Here is a 16,722-nt window from a genome sequence, read left to right on the forward strand (position 1 = left end):
TCAATAATTACAAGAAACTTTCTCTGCCACCAATAGCAATGGCCAGTGACTCCCTATCTGAGAGTACATCTTTCAAACTGCTTGGCCTAACGTTCACAGGAAACATGAGTTGGAACAATTATATTGAAAACATTGCCAGGGCTGCTGCGAAGAAGGTAGGATCTCTCTACCGTGCTAGAAAACTACTGACACCTGAAAGTATCCTGTACCTCTATAAGGCCACCATTCGCCCATGTATGGAGTATTGCTGTCACATTTGGGATGGTGCATCTGCTGCTATTCTCTTGCTCCTAGACAAGGTTCAAAAGAGAGTCGCCAATCTGATAGGCCCTGAACTAGCATCTAAGCTTCAGCCTCTGTCCCATCGACGAAACGTTGCATCCCTCTGCCTGTTCTACAAGTATTTTACTGGTGAATGCTTTGACGAACTGCAGACACTTGTGCCCCCACGACGTAGACACCCTCGACAAACCCGACAGGCAGCTAAATCCCACCCCCATGCAGTAGAGATCCCTAGATGTAAAAGATCTTTCTACTCCAGTAGTTTCTTCCCCAGAACCGCTAGACTTTGGAATTCCATTCCAGGTCCCTGCTTCCCCAACTGTACTGACATGCAGAAGTTCAAGTGTAACGTGAACCAACATCTTGCCGCCCAAATCCCAACATAGTGCCCCAGTAGTTGCTGCCCCTGATAGTAGCCCCCTACACGAAAGTGGCAATGTGTCTTGTTTGGAGTGAAAATGTAATTAAAAAAAAGAAAAAATTAGAGTTGTGTAAATATATAAAAAAATGCACTCTTATTGTTTACAGAGGTGTGTGCTAAGGTCAAGGTCAAACCAGTGTCAATTGAAATCGGTTCTTTTGTTTCTGTCTTTGCGTTGAAGTTAATTGGGGTCCGTGTTCCCTACTTTGTCTTTTTGGTCAAATCAGGATTGACATCTAATATGTTAGCAAGATTGAATATACCAAAGCTTGAAGTTCCTGACAATCAGTTCACTAAACTGGTTCAGTCATGTTGAGAGTGATTCCTGTGTGTGTGTGTGTATATATATATATATATATATATATATAATGTAGAAACCTCAATTTGAAAGACCAGAGGGAAGTGGTACAAACCAAGAAAACTATGATATAAACCAGCAACAAATATCTTGTTGGTTTGCATTCAAATTTTCCACAATGGAATTTTAATGGAATCCATCTTCAAGAGTGATAAGCTTGGATTGCAAGCTGCCAGAAAATGTTAGACTCTGACCAAAGGAAATCAAAACAATAACGTGGATATGATAATGATTTAAGAGAATATTTTGTCCTGCTCACAAGATTCTGGCCATAGTTCTCTCCATCCTTCTTTTAGGTGTCTTTTATTATCATAAGTTAATTTTTGGGAAAGGTCCAGTTCAGAATTACCGGTAAATTTTTTTTAACCTGCTAATTTCTAATTTTTTTTTTTTTCCATTTTAAATTTTGATTTAAATTATTGCATGAATTCATTTTTCTTTGCTAATTATTTTCTTTTAATATTTTTCCACCTTCTTATATTGTTAGGTGTTAACAATCCTTGTAACAGTAAAAAATCCAAAAAGCTTAAGTGGCAGCCTTACAAAGTGCAACCCAAGTCTTCAACTATTTCATCAGAGCACGTTGTAAAAGACATATCACATTCATCAAACGAATCTGTAAGTTTTATCCTACTTTTAAAAAAAAAATTTTTTTTCAAATTAAAAAAAAAAGCTTCATTATTTTTACAACTTATTTACTCATTCTGCCAATGATTGCTTTATTCTCTTTGAGTTGAAAAAAATAAAAATGTTTAGTGTCTGAGAGCCCCCCCCCCCCCTGATCTGTCCATGATCTGTTTCCATCTTGTCATCATAGCATTTCACTCTATCTCAAGATCCATTGTTGGGTGGCGTCTCAGCTATCCTTCAGGTCCACATCAGAGTATTTCTTGCTTAGGGCACAGTCTGTGAGGATGTGCAATATTCTGCTTGTCGGCACCTCAAGGACACAGATTGTCCTGTACATGGTCTCGCTTGTGCAGGTTATTTCATGTTTTGACAACTTTCGTTCAGGCCCAATTGAGTGTTACTCACTCTTTCCATGGAAGTTCAGAGACTGCTGAGAGGTCCTTTTTGATGCTGGAAGGGCCTTGCTGTTTGACGAATTCATTCCACCAACCCAAGTTGAAGGACATCGATGTTGTTCGTTCGAGGCCTGTGACAGAGGCAAAGCTCTTGCGGGATGATAGTCTCTGTGGCATCTCTTGTAAAACTGACAATGTGTTCATCTAAGTTCCTGTCTCCTTCTCTGACTGACTGTCTCCTGAAAACTATGTCTTAAATGTAGTCAATTTAAGTCCACATATATTTCAATCTAAAAAGACTCTTGGTTATTTTTACAATTACTGTTACCACTTCATTTTAATTGCTCCTTCACTTTTAATTATTTTTATTTATTTATTTTTTTTTTTTTAACAGTATCTTTTATTTGTTAAATTGTTAGGTAAAAATACAGAATAGGTAAAGGATATCCCTTCCCTATGTTAAGAAAGGCTTTTCTAAATAACATTATTATTATTGAGAAAAACCTTCTGAACATGAGAAGGTGCAACTGGAAATGAACAATAATCATAAAGCTCTCCAGACAGTGCAGTTTTAGGCCTTAACATATGTAAATTTGAGTTCTACACCATGCAAAAAAAGAAATGACTAAATCCATCACTTGCCCCCCCTCCATTTAACCCCAAAAGTCTCCAATTTAAATTTGAGTTCAGCACCAAGCAAAATTGCTAAATAAATATACACGGAAAAATTTTGACAAATATGGTAAAATAGTCCCCAAAATGGAGTGCTTTTTAGTTCTAAAAGAGCCCCTGGAGCATACCCAAGAGTTATTGTGAAGTATAGACAAACAAAATTATATAGAAATCAGTTAGTTACAACTTTTTAGAAAGTGTTATAAAAATCCAAGGCATCGATTTTTTTTTTTTTTTTTTTTTTTTTTTTAATGAGCACAAATGTCGATATTAGCTATTTTAACCCAAAAGGCACCCCTAGGAAGGCAACCAGAGTTTTCCCAGAAAATCTGTTCTGTTACTTTTTTTTTTACTCCTATCATGTATAATGTTTGTGCAAAATTTCAAAAAATTCCAAGGCGTAATTATTGAGAAAAGTGTGGACAGACGAACAGACAAATGAACAAGGATGAATTTACAGGTCCACCCTCCTTTTGTCAGGGGATCAATAATATATAAAATACTTTAAGCATAAAACCTTTTCCAAAATTACTGGATTTGGCATTTAAATGACCCCAAAAAGTTGATATGCCATAAAACAAAAAAACCTTTCCAGTAGCTATGTAGTCATCAAATTTAAGTCTAGTATCTCCGAAGAATTTTTATTCAAAAGCTTTAACACAGACAAATTGTGTTCCACAGACAGTTAGTTCTTAGAAAGAAATTTTTTTTCATGGAAGTTAAGTATAATTTTAGGTATAGAAAGGGAAATTATTTATACTGGTTGTAGCCAGATGGTTTTTGCTAATTGTCTGAATTTGATTCTCCATGCAACAAAACAATAAAAAAAAGAAATTTTACAAGACTTTCTTCAGATACATAAATTAATTGTTACAACAAAACCTAGCAATCTTTGTGCTTTCATTTTTTTTTTCTTTTTACACTAAAATCTAACAATTATATTATGTCAGATTTTCAAAGTCGGGCTCAAATATCAATCTGTCTGACATATCAATACTTGATTCAGACTAGCCTTATTTTTTATTTTTTTTAATAATTTTTTTTTTCCTTCCATAATGTTATAGATATAGTGTATCACAAAAATGAGTACATCCCTTATATTTCTTCAAATATTTAAGTATGTCTTCATGAGACAACACTGAAAAAATGATTTTTTTGACACAATGAAAAATAGTCTGTCTGCAGCATATATAATAGTTAATTTATTTTCTCCTCAAAATAACTCAAAATATAGCTATTAAAAGCTAAATCCCTGGCAACAAAATAAGTACACCCCTAAAAAGTGAGTACAATTCTAAAAAAAAAAAAAATACACTCCTAAATGTCTAAATTGAGTATTGCTTTTTTTTCTTTTTTTTTCCCCCCCCCCTCCAAAATATCATATGACTCATTAGTGTAACTCTACCATGTGTTCATAGGAGCAGGTGTATTCAAATCTGTAGTGCAGCTCTCACTCTCTTACCAGTCACTGAAAGTTCCAACATTACCACATGGCAAAGAACTCTGAGGATCTTAAATGTATTGTTGCACTACATAAAGATGGCCAAGGCTGCAAGAAGATTGCTTATACCTTAAAACTGAGCTGCAGCACAGTGGCTAAGATCATCCAGCATTTTAAAAGAGCAGAGTCCACTTTCTGCTTGAGAATGTTCCAAAGATGTTCTATTGGGTTCAAGTTTGGAGTCATGCTTGGCCAGTCCATCACCTTTACCCTCAGCCTCTTCAGTAAAGCAGTGGTTGTCTTGGATGTGTGTTTTGCGTCATTGTCATGCTGGAACACTGCTCTGTGACTCAGTTTCTGGAGGGAGGGGGTCATGCTCTGCTGCAGTATTTGACAGTACATGTTGGAGTTCGTTTCCATCAATGAAAGTTAACTCTCCAATACCTGCAGCACACATGCAGCCCCAGACCATGACATTCCCACCACCATGCTTGACTGTAGGCATGACACAGGGTAGGTCATCCAAAGAAGCAGAGCACACATGCTGAGCATCACATCCAAATGCTTTCTTTACAAGATTGGCATAGGAGTGCTGTTAACATTGCTGCAGAGATTAAAGAGGTTGCAGCTCAGCCTGTTAGTGTTCAGACCATACGCTGCACACTAAATTGGTGTTCATTGCTATCACCCCAGGAGGAAGCCTCTTCTAAAGGCAATACACAAGAAAGCCTGCAAACAGTTTGCTGAAGACATGTCAACAAAGTGCATAGATTACTGGAACCATGTCTTATGGTCTGATGGGACGAAATTTAATTTGTTTGGTTTTGATGGCTTTAAGCATGTGGCGGTGACCAGTTGAGGAGTACAAAGATAAGTGTGTCATGCCTACAGTCAAGCATGATGGTGGGAATGCCATGGTTTGGGTCTGCATGAGTGCTGCAGATATTGGAAAGTTACCTTTTATTGAGGGAAACATGAACTCCAACATGTACTGTCAAATACTGCAGCAGAGCATGATCCCCTCCCTCCAGAAACTGAGTCGCAGAGCAATGTTCCCGCATGACAATAACTCAAAACACACATCCAAGACAACCACTGCTTTACTGAAGAGGCTGAGAGTAAAGGTGATGGACTGGCCAAACATGTCTCCAAACTTGAACCCAATAGAACATCTTTGGAACATCCTCAAGCAGAAGGTGGAGGTGCGCTGTCCCAAATATCCACAAGCTCCGCAACGTCGTAATTGAAGAGTGAAAGAGCATTCCAGTGGCTACATGTGAAGCTCTGGTAAACTCAATGCCCAGGAGAGTAAAGGTAGTTTTGGATAATGATGGTGGCCACACAAAATATTGAGAGTTGACATGTTGTATTTTAATATTGACAACTTTTCGTAAAGGGTGTACTCACTTTTTTTGCCAAGGATTTAGCTATTTAATGGCTATATTTTGTGTTATTTTGAGGGGAAAATAAATTAACTCTGTTATATATGCTGCAGATGGACTACTTTTCATTGTGTCAAAAAATCATTTTTTCAGTGTTGTCCCATGAAGAGATATACTTAAATATTTGGAGAAATGTGAGGGGTGTACTCACTTTTGTGATACACTGTATATTTTATTTTGCTTTTAAGTCCAGCTTTTTATATTAAAAAATGTTTTAATTTTATATACTTGTTGTTTGTCTCAGAATGAAAACTGCACGGGAAGCCAAAGTGGATCTCAAAGATCAGTCAGTTTTGATTCCTTAGAGACCAAGAAGGTATTTCTCAAAGATTTATGCCATGAGGACAAGTTAAGAATTGCAAATCTCATCCAGGAATTAGCAAAGTAAGTTGGCTTATTTGTTTGTTTTTAAAATAATAATAAAAAAAAAACTATTTCTTCTCACATTTAGACTTTGTTAATTGGTCGTTCTATTACACTTAAGTTTGAAATAGCATTTTTCATCATGAAACTTTCAGATTAGATGGACACATCTTGCATATTAAGAATACCATTCTTGTTGAGATTTTTTTGTTTTTGTTTTTTAATCACATTAGATACAGTTTCCAGTTAATGACAAAAAAATCTTAGTATTTGTTAGGGATACCTAAAAGAAAAAAAGAAGTTATTTCACTTAACCTAGAGAATGGAGAGTTATTGGCCTTCGGGGTAGAGAGGGTTAGCCGTGAGTTTCAGAGGTAAATAAAAATGTGTCTTCTAACACAGACTTTAAAGTATCATATATCCAGCGGCTTCTACTCTACCATTTAATCTTTAAGTTGATGAATAAATATGCTAATGATTATGCTTTGTCTGTTGGTCATTTTTGAGTGGTTATTAAACCAATAACATTTATTTCAATATTACAGTATTATCTGTTATTATTTATATTAAAGCTGCGCTAATCACTCTTTGGATTCCGAAAGCTATTTTTCTATATTTTAATCCTACAAAATACTTAATATATTCCTTGATTTTGGGACTGATTATCTTTGAAAAAAAACTTTATGATCTACTCACCAAATCACCCATTTCTTACTAAGTATATCTCTTACTCTCACCCTCTCTTCTTTACACACTCTCATTTGCTCTTATCTTTATAGTCTCTATCTCTCTTTTGCCCCCTTAAAAGATAATAAAATTAAACAGAAACTTGAAATTATCTATTTTAGAGAATAGGAAATATCACCACAAGTATTACTAACATTTAACCCAAAGTGGAAGTGAGAAAGAGAGGAGGGATACATAGTGAATTGAAAGACTAATTTTAGATTTTGTCTTTGTTTAAAGAAATCAACTATCTTTGCAAATTCACTTTTTCATGATTTTTAAACAATTTAACCTGAGCTCAATGAGTGTGAGGCATTTTTTTCTTAATCTATGTGCATATTTTATGTGAATTTGATACGTATGATTGGTATAAATCATAAAGATTTTGTTCCTGTTCTAACTTGTAAAATATGCCTTAATATATTTTAATTGATGCAGATTTCATATTATTAGAGAGCCAATTCTCTATTGAATATTATATTTTAAAAAAAAAATGACTTCTGTGCCATCATCTAGAATCTGAACCAAAACATTTATCATTCCAGATGTGTTACCTACTATTTGAGCTATCAACAGATGGACTAGAAAGATTTAAAATTAAACCACTTTAAGCTTTAAATGAATTTCTGCATGCACAAAATTTCCTTATGCATTATTCATCCATCCAAACAAAGATTTTACTCATTATAGACCATCCTTGGTGTATGATTACTATCTCCTGTTGATTTCCGTGCTACATGACTAGTAGTATGAGAAGACACATGCATTTACTGTTTTATTTATATTGATTGAAATGAATACAGGAATTCAAGATAATCTGATGAGATGACTCATGGGGGAAAAAATTATATTTTATTCAATCTATTTAAGCAATCTGATTTTAAAATATTGTTTCATGATTACGTATAAAGACTTTTTTTTTTTTTTATTTACTGCTTTCATCTGGAGTGTTATTGCACAATGTTTCAGCTGATGTAATTTCTGACCTTTTTGAGGTGTATCTTGTCAAACTCAGAGAATCTGCACAGAATTTCCAATGGAACCTTTTAAATAGCAATCCAAATTATCAATTCTCATCTGAAAAAATTCAAAAACATAAAGACACGTGTTGGTCTGAATAAATAGTACAAATATTTATTTTTTTGCATTTTACTCTGCTGATTTACTTATTTCTTTTGATCTTTATTCTATGTGTTATTAAAATGTTAGCCTTCTACTACAAGTTTTTATCTCTCTCTGAAAAAATACAGTCTTGAGAAATCTTGATGCTTCTTCGTTATAAGAGCAAATTAAAAAAATCGAAATATTGAATTTCTAGTAAAACCAATAGTATCTACTTAATTGGGACAAAGTAAAGAATAGAGACCCTATAGCAGAAGACGACGACGATGATCGACCAACACGCATTTCAAGTGACACCGCTGGTTCGACCTTGATATTGGCATTGGTCGTTTGTAAAAGTTGTGTGAATATATTTAAAAAAAAACTCACTCAGAAACGCCCATTTATTTAAATATATTTTGTTTGAATACGTTTGTTTTGTTACTTACATTAAAAAGCTTTGTGTAAATAGAAAAGTTTTTTTTTTTTTAATCCTTTAGAGTTTTGTAAATACTTAATATTAAAAAAAATGTTTTTGTAGATATATATTTTTTTCTTTTAAACTTTAAAAAGTTTTGTAAATATATTTTAAAAAATTTTGCTCATGAACATTCGACTATATCTGTTATCTGACATGTTTACAAACAACCAACGGCAATGTCAAGCCTGAACCACCGGTGCCACTTGAAATGTGAGTCGGTTGTCATCTTCTGCTACGGGGTCTCTATTCTTTACTTGCTCTCTTAATTTTTATGTCGCAATAATGAATATATCCAAAAATTTTGAAAAACGATAGGTAGAAAATTAATTACTAATGAAAACAATTTTTCGAAGATGGCAAAAATTGAGTTTTGCTAAAATAAATAAATAAACAGGAGAGTTTGAATCATAACGAAGGAGATAATTATTTTCTGAAAACTTTGAAAATCTTAGGCCAATTTAGTAAAACTCAATTACGAAACTGTTTGCATGAATAATTCATTTTTTGTCTTATTGTTTTTTGTAATTTTTGGATATGTTCATTACTATGACATGACAGTTAAAGATACCATTGGTTTTACTTGAAATTCAATATTTGATTTTTCAAATTTTGCTTTTATGAAGAAACAGTGAAATCTCTAACAAAGTGTTAATGGTATTTAGAAATGAACATCTTCTCCAATTCTTATGGCATGTGTACTTTTTAATATATCATCATCTGCAAAGTTAAACTGGCAGAAGAGATACCCTTATGGAATAGCAGAGGTTTCTGATTACTTCTTATTTATTGCTTTAACTTTACATGACTATATTTTTGTAATTTGGGAGTGGGGGTTGCTGCATATAAGTTTCCTTGTCCTTTTCTTTTCCAGTTTTAACTAGTCCTTTACTTTTCCATGTTTAAGCTTAACCATATTACTTTTCATGCTCACATTTTTCCATTGTAATCCATGATTTTTCCAGGCTTCCAGTAAATTCACTTATTTTAATTTGTCTTATTTTTTGCCCTCCCCCTATACATAACATGCATATATGTAATAACGATGTATGGCACTTGCCTGCAGTCAATAAAATCCCTCTAATTATCTCCCTTTCATGCTTTCATTCTGTCTGCTTCACTTGTTACTTCTCTTTTCGCTAGAGCGGTGAATTGGTAGCAACAATAGTCACTGAAGTGATGTGGTTGCTATGGTAACCAGTCATAAAAAGCGTCGCTAACCTAACATTTTTTTTATGATTTTGAATATCAGTAAATTCATAACTTTTGTTTTACTGAATGAAAATTGAAAAAAAAACTTTTTTCACAATATAGCTGAGGTGATCTATAAACTGTAAGTATTGTTTGAAATTTGGTCGAAAAATGAAAGCGGTGGAGCGTTAAATGACTAAAACTGCCACTTAACAGTATATTCAAACACTGTAGTATTTGAATGATATATATATATATATATATATATATCTCCTGAAACAATTCTTCAATATTATTCTTTTTTTTTTTTTTTCTTCATTCTAGAGCTGGTGAACAACGTGAAGATGCCATCTCAAAATTAAGCCAAGAACGAGAAGACTACAAGAAAAGAGTCAGTGAGTTGACTGACCAAGTTCAATTGTTGTCCGATGAGCACAAGCGTAAGTTAAACATTTTGTTTTTTCTTTGAGCCTAATTATCTATATATATAAAAGCGAAAATGTATGTATGTATGTATGTATCTGTGTTCGCTTTTTCTGTATGTCTCGCTAGTCTTCTGTATATATAAAAGGCAAAATGTGTGTGACCATTTCGTGTATGTCTCGCAAAGGCTTCTTTCGCACACGCTCCCGGGGTCATTACTATTGCTTACAACTGTTTATATAGGCTCTAGATAATAATATCTAGGATTTGGGAAAGTGCGTAGCGTATAGATTTATTTACATCCACTTTTACAAAATTATTGCTATTTTGGCTTCTCGCGTGTTGATTGGGCTTTTTCGTATAAAAAGCGAAACTAATTCAAACTAAAACAATGTTCTCGGGATCGTGCCAGGAAACTTCCAGAAGCAATCAGCTTTGATCAATGTGGGGACAAACTCCTCTCATATCAGACAATTGCTAATCAATCAAAATTGGGTAAACAAACCCAAGTTAACTGCGTGACTTCTATTTGACCTCAATAATTAGGTCAAATAGAAGCAGCAGAGTTAACTTTTATTGTTGTTAATAGTTAAATAAATAAATTCAAATGTATTTCTATTGTATGTCTCCGTGGCCCAGTGGTTAACGTCGTACGTCATTTTTTCACACTTTCATTTCCAACGTTGCCTCAAGGGTTCGGGTTCGATCCTCATACTCACCTACCAAAACATTTTATTTCAATTGATGCCAGAATGGGTCAAAGTATTAATGATGGAAAGATAGAAGCTTGGTTTTAGATGCATTAAAATTAACTAACCACCCTTTTCCCCATTGCACCACATGCTCAAGATCAGAGGAGAGAGAATCAGAAAGCTCTTGGTCATTTACGGCCTTTGAAGTGTTGCTATAGGCGGTAGTGCCATCAGCATAAATGTCTATGAATGATGTAAGGATGTGATTTGGAAAATCATTAATGTAGATCAGGAAGAGGGTTGAGCCATGATGGACACCTGAGGGACTCCAGCATTAATACTGAGAGCTTTTGATTTCTGCCCATCAACCACTACTCTTATGAACCTATCAGAGAGAAATGATTTAATAATTAAGACATTTCCAGCTATACCATAGCTGGAGATCTTGTGGCATAGACTTTTATGCTATACTCTATCAAAGGCCCTTGATATGTCAAGAGCAATTGCCTGTCAAGAGATTTGCTAATCCTATGAGATATAACATCACATTTGCTATAGATCTAGCAAAACGGAAACTATATTACATGTCCCTGAAGAGATTATTTTTTGCTGAGATGGTTGACTACTTCTCAGTTTAAGAGATTCCAGCAACTTACTTATGACGCACAGGAGACTGATTGGTCTGTATTGAGAGGGCGATAACCGATAACTTGAATTTTTAAATATGAGGCATACTGATGAGGTTTTCCAGGGTGTTGGGAAGAATTTCTCCTTAAGACAACACTTAAACAGCTTTGTAAGTATGGGAGCTAGTTCTGGTTGAAGCTTTTTCAGCACTATAATTGGAATGCTGTCAGGGCTAGTTGCTTTACTGGAATCAAGATTTTTGATTAGCTTGGCAACATCACGTACAGATATTTGTATGTTGCATAGCATGCTTTCAAATACAAGAGGAAATAGAGGGAGTTGGCGGCCATGATGGCATAGGGTAGAATTAGCTGCAAAGAGTTTGGCTTTGTCTGATGCTGAAGAGATTACAGTGTGTGTGTGTGTGTGTTTGTGACACATGAAAAGAAACTGGAATCTTAGGAAGATCATGATAAATCATTCTGTTGGACTCTTGCTTTACAGAATCTCTGCTCTTGTCAATGGCAGTTCAGCAAATTTAAAAAACTATCTGGCAAATATACCCGGTAAACCAAGTGCAAGAGAGATTCAAATAATTGCACTTAAAGGAACAATCAGAATCTTAAAAAGATCTCTTGATTGGAATATATGAGAAAGCGAGTGAATGTTTGGCATTCCCAGCTTGAACAAACTGATAAGAAAATTGAAAAAAAAACAAAAATAAACGTTACATATGGAAATTAAACAAGAAAAAAATGCATTTGCTTTTCTTATTCTTGTGAAACTTTAAGAAACATTGTTGTAGAATATTTACTTTCTTTTTCTTTTTCTTTTTTTTTTATAAAGATTCCAGCATGTTCTTGCAATATTATGTAGGAGTTCATCATAAAGGTTGTTTTTTTTTTTTTTCAGAAACTCTTTGCAAAATGACTGACTGCCATCATCTCTTAAATCTTTACCAACACATTCTTATTGAGCAACAACAAAAGAAACGCCATAGTATGCCCATGATGACGAATACATCCAAACACAACAAGGTAAATAGAAAATCAAAAACTAAATGCTAAAATGAGTCATTAATTACAGTAAGTCTGATGCTTGTATAGTACTAGCAAAAGTACCAACGCTTCACGTGGGACTTTGCTGTACGCTCGGGTACCTGCTTTGTGGGCACTCTTGCAGTTAGTGGATGTTGTAAGTGCTGCACTAAATATGACCTTAACCTTTGATCTTCACCTTGAAAAATGGTGTGCACCATCCCTAGGTCAGAGACCATCATAATGTCAGGTTTGATCATGATCGGTCCAGTGATATTGGCTGTAGAAATATTGTACACACAAATACTAGAATGCTACTACTTTATATTCATGTACATGGTGCACAGGTGAAAATCGCATTTACAAATAAATTAACAAGAAAACTCTTTGATATGCGTACATATCAGACAAAAGTAGATATCTACACTAAAAATTAGAAAAATTTATTGAGTAGAATTTTAGTTAAAAATAAAAATCAGTTTCATCCTTTTGCTGAACTGCCATTGACAAGAGCAGAAATTCTGTAAAACAAGGGCAGATAAATCAGTCTGTTATTGAACCAAGAAATAATGAATGTCGGATCAGCAAAATACGAAAACTAATTTTTATTTTTAATTAAAATTTTCTTCAATAATTTTTCCTTATTTTTGGTGAGAATACTTATTTTTGCATATGTAAGCTTATCAGAGACTTTACTTGGAATACAATTTTAGGTTATTACTTCCTAACTTTCAGCATAGTGCTACCGGGAGCAGTGACAAGGCCAATCAGTTTCTTTGCTTTTTTTTTTTTTCATGCCTATATCTCTCCTGTGCATGTTCTCTTTTTTTTTTTTTTTCTTACATTTTTCTGATCATTCTCTTTTTATTTAAGAATCATTGAAAAGTTTTTTCGGTCTTATTTTAAGAATTATTGAATTTTTTTTTTTTTTTTTTTTTTTTTTTTTAAGAATTATTGAAAACCCTTGAAAATCTTATAAAATTATTTTGGGAATATTATGCTTTAGATAGGCTTGTTTTTTTTTGTTTTTTTTTTCATAATATTTGAAATTTTATTTTAATTTAAATTTTATTTTCATACTTTCATAAATGTATATTTATTATATATATTCAAATAAAAAACTTATTTTCATGATTTCATAAACATTTCTTATAAAATTTCAAATAAAAACTTATTAATTTTGTTATTAAAAGTGCAAATAAAAACTAATTATTTTTATCTGTATGTTTTTGCGAATCTCTATTTTATATTTTTCAATGTCTTTTTCTTATATTTTATTTCAATAAATCACTTCACAAAAGAAATACTGGAGAACAATAAAAGTGAAGGAACTAATTTGCCTTCTCATTGCTTCCTGTAGCACAACGCCAGAAGTTAGGAATATATTAGCTGACTATAATCAATTTTCATCAGTATAAGCACCATAAGTTCTTCATATTTAATGTGGGCTTCTACATCTCCACACCACTGGACTGAATAGCTCATAAAAAATGTAAAAACAAAAAAACGGGTTCGTTATAGTAAATATCTTAGTTTTTCAACTAAAATTCTGTGCATCAAACTGGTGCAATTTCGAGGTCTGCATGTGTGTTTTGTTTAGAACTGCTTGAAGTTCTTGGTGCTTCTAAAGATGCTCTCGTTAAAGATTTATTTCATACGGAAGTTTTGTTACCTTAATTTCCAGATTTAATTTTTCTCAGATATCATCAAATCAGAGTTTGACTTTAAAACTCTCATTACACATCCATTGTATCATTTTCATAGCATTTCTCTCTATGCAGCTCATGTCCTCAATCCTTCCTGGTCAGGAGTTCACTTTCATACGTCATCACACTTTATACATGTCTGATGGACATTTCTGTTGGTCTGCAGTGGTAATACTTTTCTGGTTAGTAACAGTAGAATTTCCCTCAACTTCATCTCATCTACTCTTACCCATTTTTTTTTTTTTTTTTTTTTTTTAACAAAGGAATCCCCACTTATCAAGGCCTAGAGGCCACTCGAGGATAAGGGTTAAAGAGTGTACAGTAGTCAAAGGGATAATATAGTAATCGTTAGAATTGTAAATTTGGTAAATTGGATTACTTAAAGGGAATGACTCAAGAATTTGTTTATGTTGGACTTGCTGACGACCATATTGTAATCAGCTGGAAAGCAGGCAATCGAAAGAGAGTTCCACGTATACACAGTTCTAAGAAGCTTTGTTCATGGAATCTACGTTTACTTTCTTCACATCCGAGTTCTCATCGGTGTCCACTGTCTTGCATTCCTTGCATACAAACTGGATATCATCTCTCAACCTCTGCGATTTAATAAAAATAAATAAATAAATAAATAAGGAAAAACTGTCTTTAATTAAACAAAATTTTTATTTTATTTGTTTCAAAAACTTTTTGCTTGTTAGTGTTTCCCAATTATCTTTCTCTTTTCTGATACATTCATCAGCAGTATTGTTGCAATTTAAATACAATTGGGACATTACAGTAAAATTATATATATATGTAAAATCGATTCATGGCATAGTGGAAAAGCAAGTATACAAACATGTTAGTAGAAATCAGGACACACACCATTAAAGGCATCAATTTTCACCCCGAACGAGGCACAGTGCCACTTTGAAGTAGGGGGTTACTATTGGGGGCATAATTTGCAGTGGCACTATGAAGGGAGTTGAGTAGCAAGATGTTTGTTCACATTACACTTGAACTTCTGCATATCAGTACAGTTGGGAAAGCAGAATCCTGGAAGGGAGTTCCAAAGACTTGCAGTTCTAGGGAAGAAACTATTGGAGTAAAAAGTTTTCTTACATCTAGGGATCTCTACTGTAAAGGGGTGGAACTTAGTTGCTTGTCGGGTTTGTCGGGGGGGTAGTCACGTTGAGGAGATACAAGTGCTTGTAGTTCGTCAGAGCATTCACCATTAAAGTATTTGTAAAACAGACAGAGGGATGCAACATTTCATCAATGGGACAGAGGCCTAGATGACAGTTCAGGATCTATTAGGTTGGCGACTCTTTTGAACCCTGTCCAGGAGTGAGACAAGCAGCAGATACACCAGCCCAAATGTGACAACAGTACTCCATACATGGGCGAATGGTGACCTTATAGTGGTACAGGATACTTTCAGGCGTAAGTAATTTTCTAGCATGGTAGAGAGAGCCCACCTTCTTTGCATCAGCCTTGGCAATGCTCTCAATGTATCTATTCCAGTTCATGTTCCCTGTAAACGTTAGGCCGAGGAGTTTAAAAGAAGTACTTTCAGGTAATGTATTTTTGGCCATTGCTATTGGTGGTAGAGAAAGTTTTTTGTAGTTATTGAAGGAAACAAGCTTAGTCTTGGCAGCATTGAATGTGACCATCCATTTTTGTCCCCATTCCACTACAGATTGGAGGTCATCTAGTGTTTCTGCCATGTCCTTAGATATTAATTTGTTTTCCTCTCATGCCTGTTATAGAGAGTGGTGTCATTGACAAATATACCCATCTCTGAAACAGTTTTCTCAGGGAGGTCATTTATGAATACCAGGAATAATAAAGGTCCAAGGATAGACCTCTGAGATACTCCCGCATTTATATCATATGATTTAGATGTACGACCGTCGAGGACAACTTGGATTTTTCTCTTACTTAAGGATTTAATTACATTATGTATTCTTCCAGTGATACCATATGATCTAATTTTCCTTAGAAGACCATTGTGCCATACCCTGTCAAAAGCCTTAGATATATCAAGGCCTACCGCTCTACCTTCCCCTTTTTTGTCTAGTGAACGGTGTATACGTTCAGAGACTACAGTTAAGATATCTGCTGTTGAATGAGCTTGCGTAAATCCGTATTGTTTGTGGGTAGAGAGTTTAGCAGCTGTTAGGTGTTGGACTAGGGCTTGATTTACTAAGGACTCAATATTTTGGCGAAAAGCGGAGGCTAATGGGGCGATAATTTAATGGGTCAGTTCTTTCACCAGTAATCGAAGACTGGTACCACAGAAGTGGTTTTCCAGCAGTCGAGAAAGGAAGATTCATTAAGGCATTTCTTGTAAAGTTTGGAGAGAACTGGAGCAACCTCAGCAGAACATTTTTTTTAATAGCACAGGATGAGATCAGGTCCACATGCTTTTGAGGTGTCTAGGTTTTTTATGATACGATGTAGAAAGGGTGATTTTCAAATCGTCTAGTGTGGTGTCTGTCCACAAAGGAAAGTCGGGGAGGGAGTGGTGTGCCGGGTGCAGTATGGAGTTTGAGGCAAACCGACTGGCAAGTAGAGTAGCCTTGTTGGTTGCTGTACAAGCTACCTCATGATTGTTTGATAGTTGGGGAATCGTTGACTGCCCATTATGGCACTTTCCAAAATAATGCATTGCATCTTGTTTTAAAAATCTGTTGGTTGGCCATGTACTTGACAAAACCTTGCTGTGTTGAACATGTGCTTTAAAAGTTTCTTTTGC

General features: G+C 34.5%; 1 protein-coding gene across 2 annotated transcripts in view; it reads left to right on the forward strand.

Annotated features, from left to right (window-relative positions):
* LOC145277702 (uncharacterized) overlaps positions 1–16,722 on the forward strand; it is a 53,040-nt gene that overhangs the window by 17,073 nt on the left and 19,245 nt on the right. For both annotated transcript variants that reach the window (XM_080129396.1, XM_080129397.1), the window contains exons 3-6: positions 1,549–1,679; positions 5,886–6,025; positions 9,825–9,940; positions 12,155–12,279. In XM_080129396.1, the coding sequence (XP_079985522.1) occupies positions 1,549–1,679; positions 5,886–6,025; positions 9,825–9,940; positions 12,155–12,279 (512 nt within the window). The remainder of the gene's footprint in view (positions 1–1,548; positions 1,680–5,885; positions 6,026–9,824; positions 9,941–12,154; positions 12,280–16,722) is intronic.

The sequence above is a fragment of the Euprymna scolopes genome, chromosome 6 (assembly GCF_053919585.1).
Source record: "Euprymna scolopes isolate OS-2025 chromosome 6, ASM5391958v1, whole genome shotgun sequence".
Taxonomy (NCBI): domain Eukaryota; kingdom Metazoa; phylum Mollusca; class Cephalopoda; order Sepiida; family Sepiolidae; genus Euprymna; species Euprymna scolopes.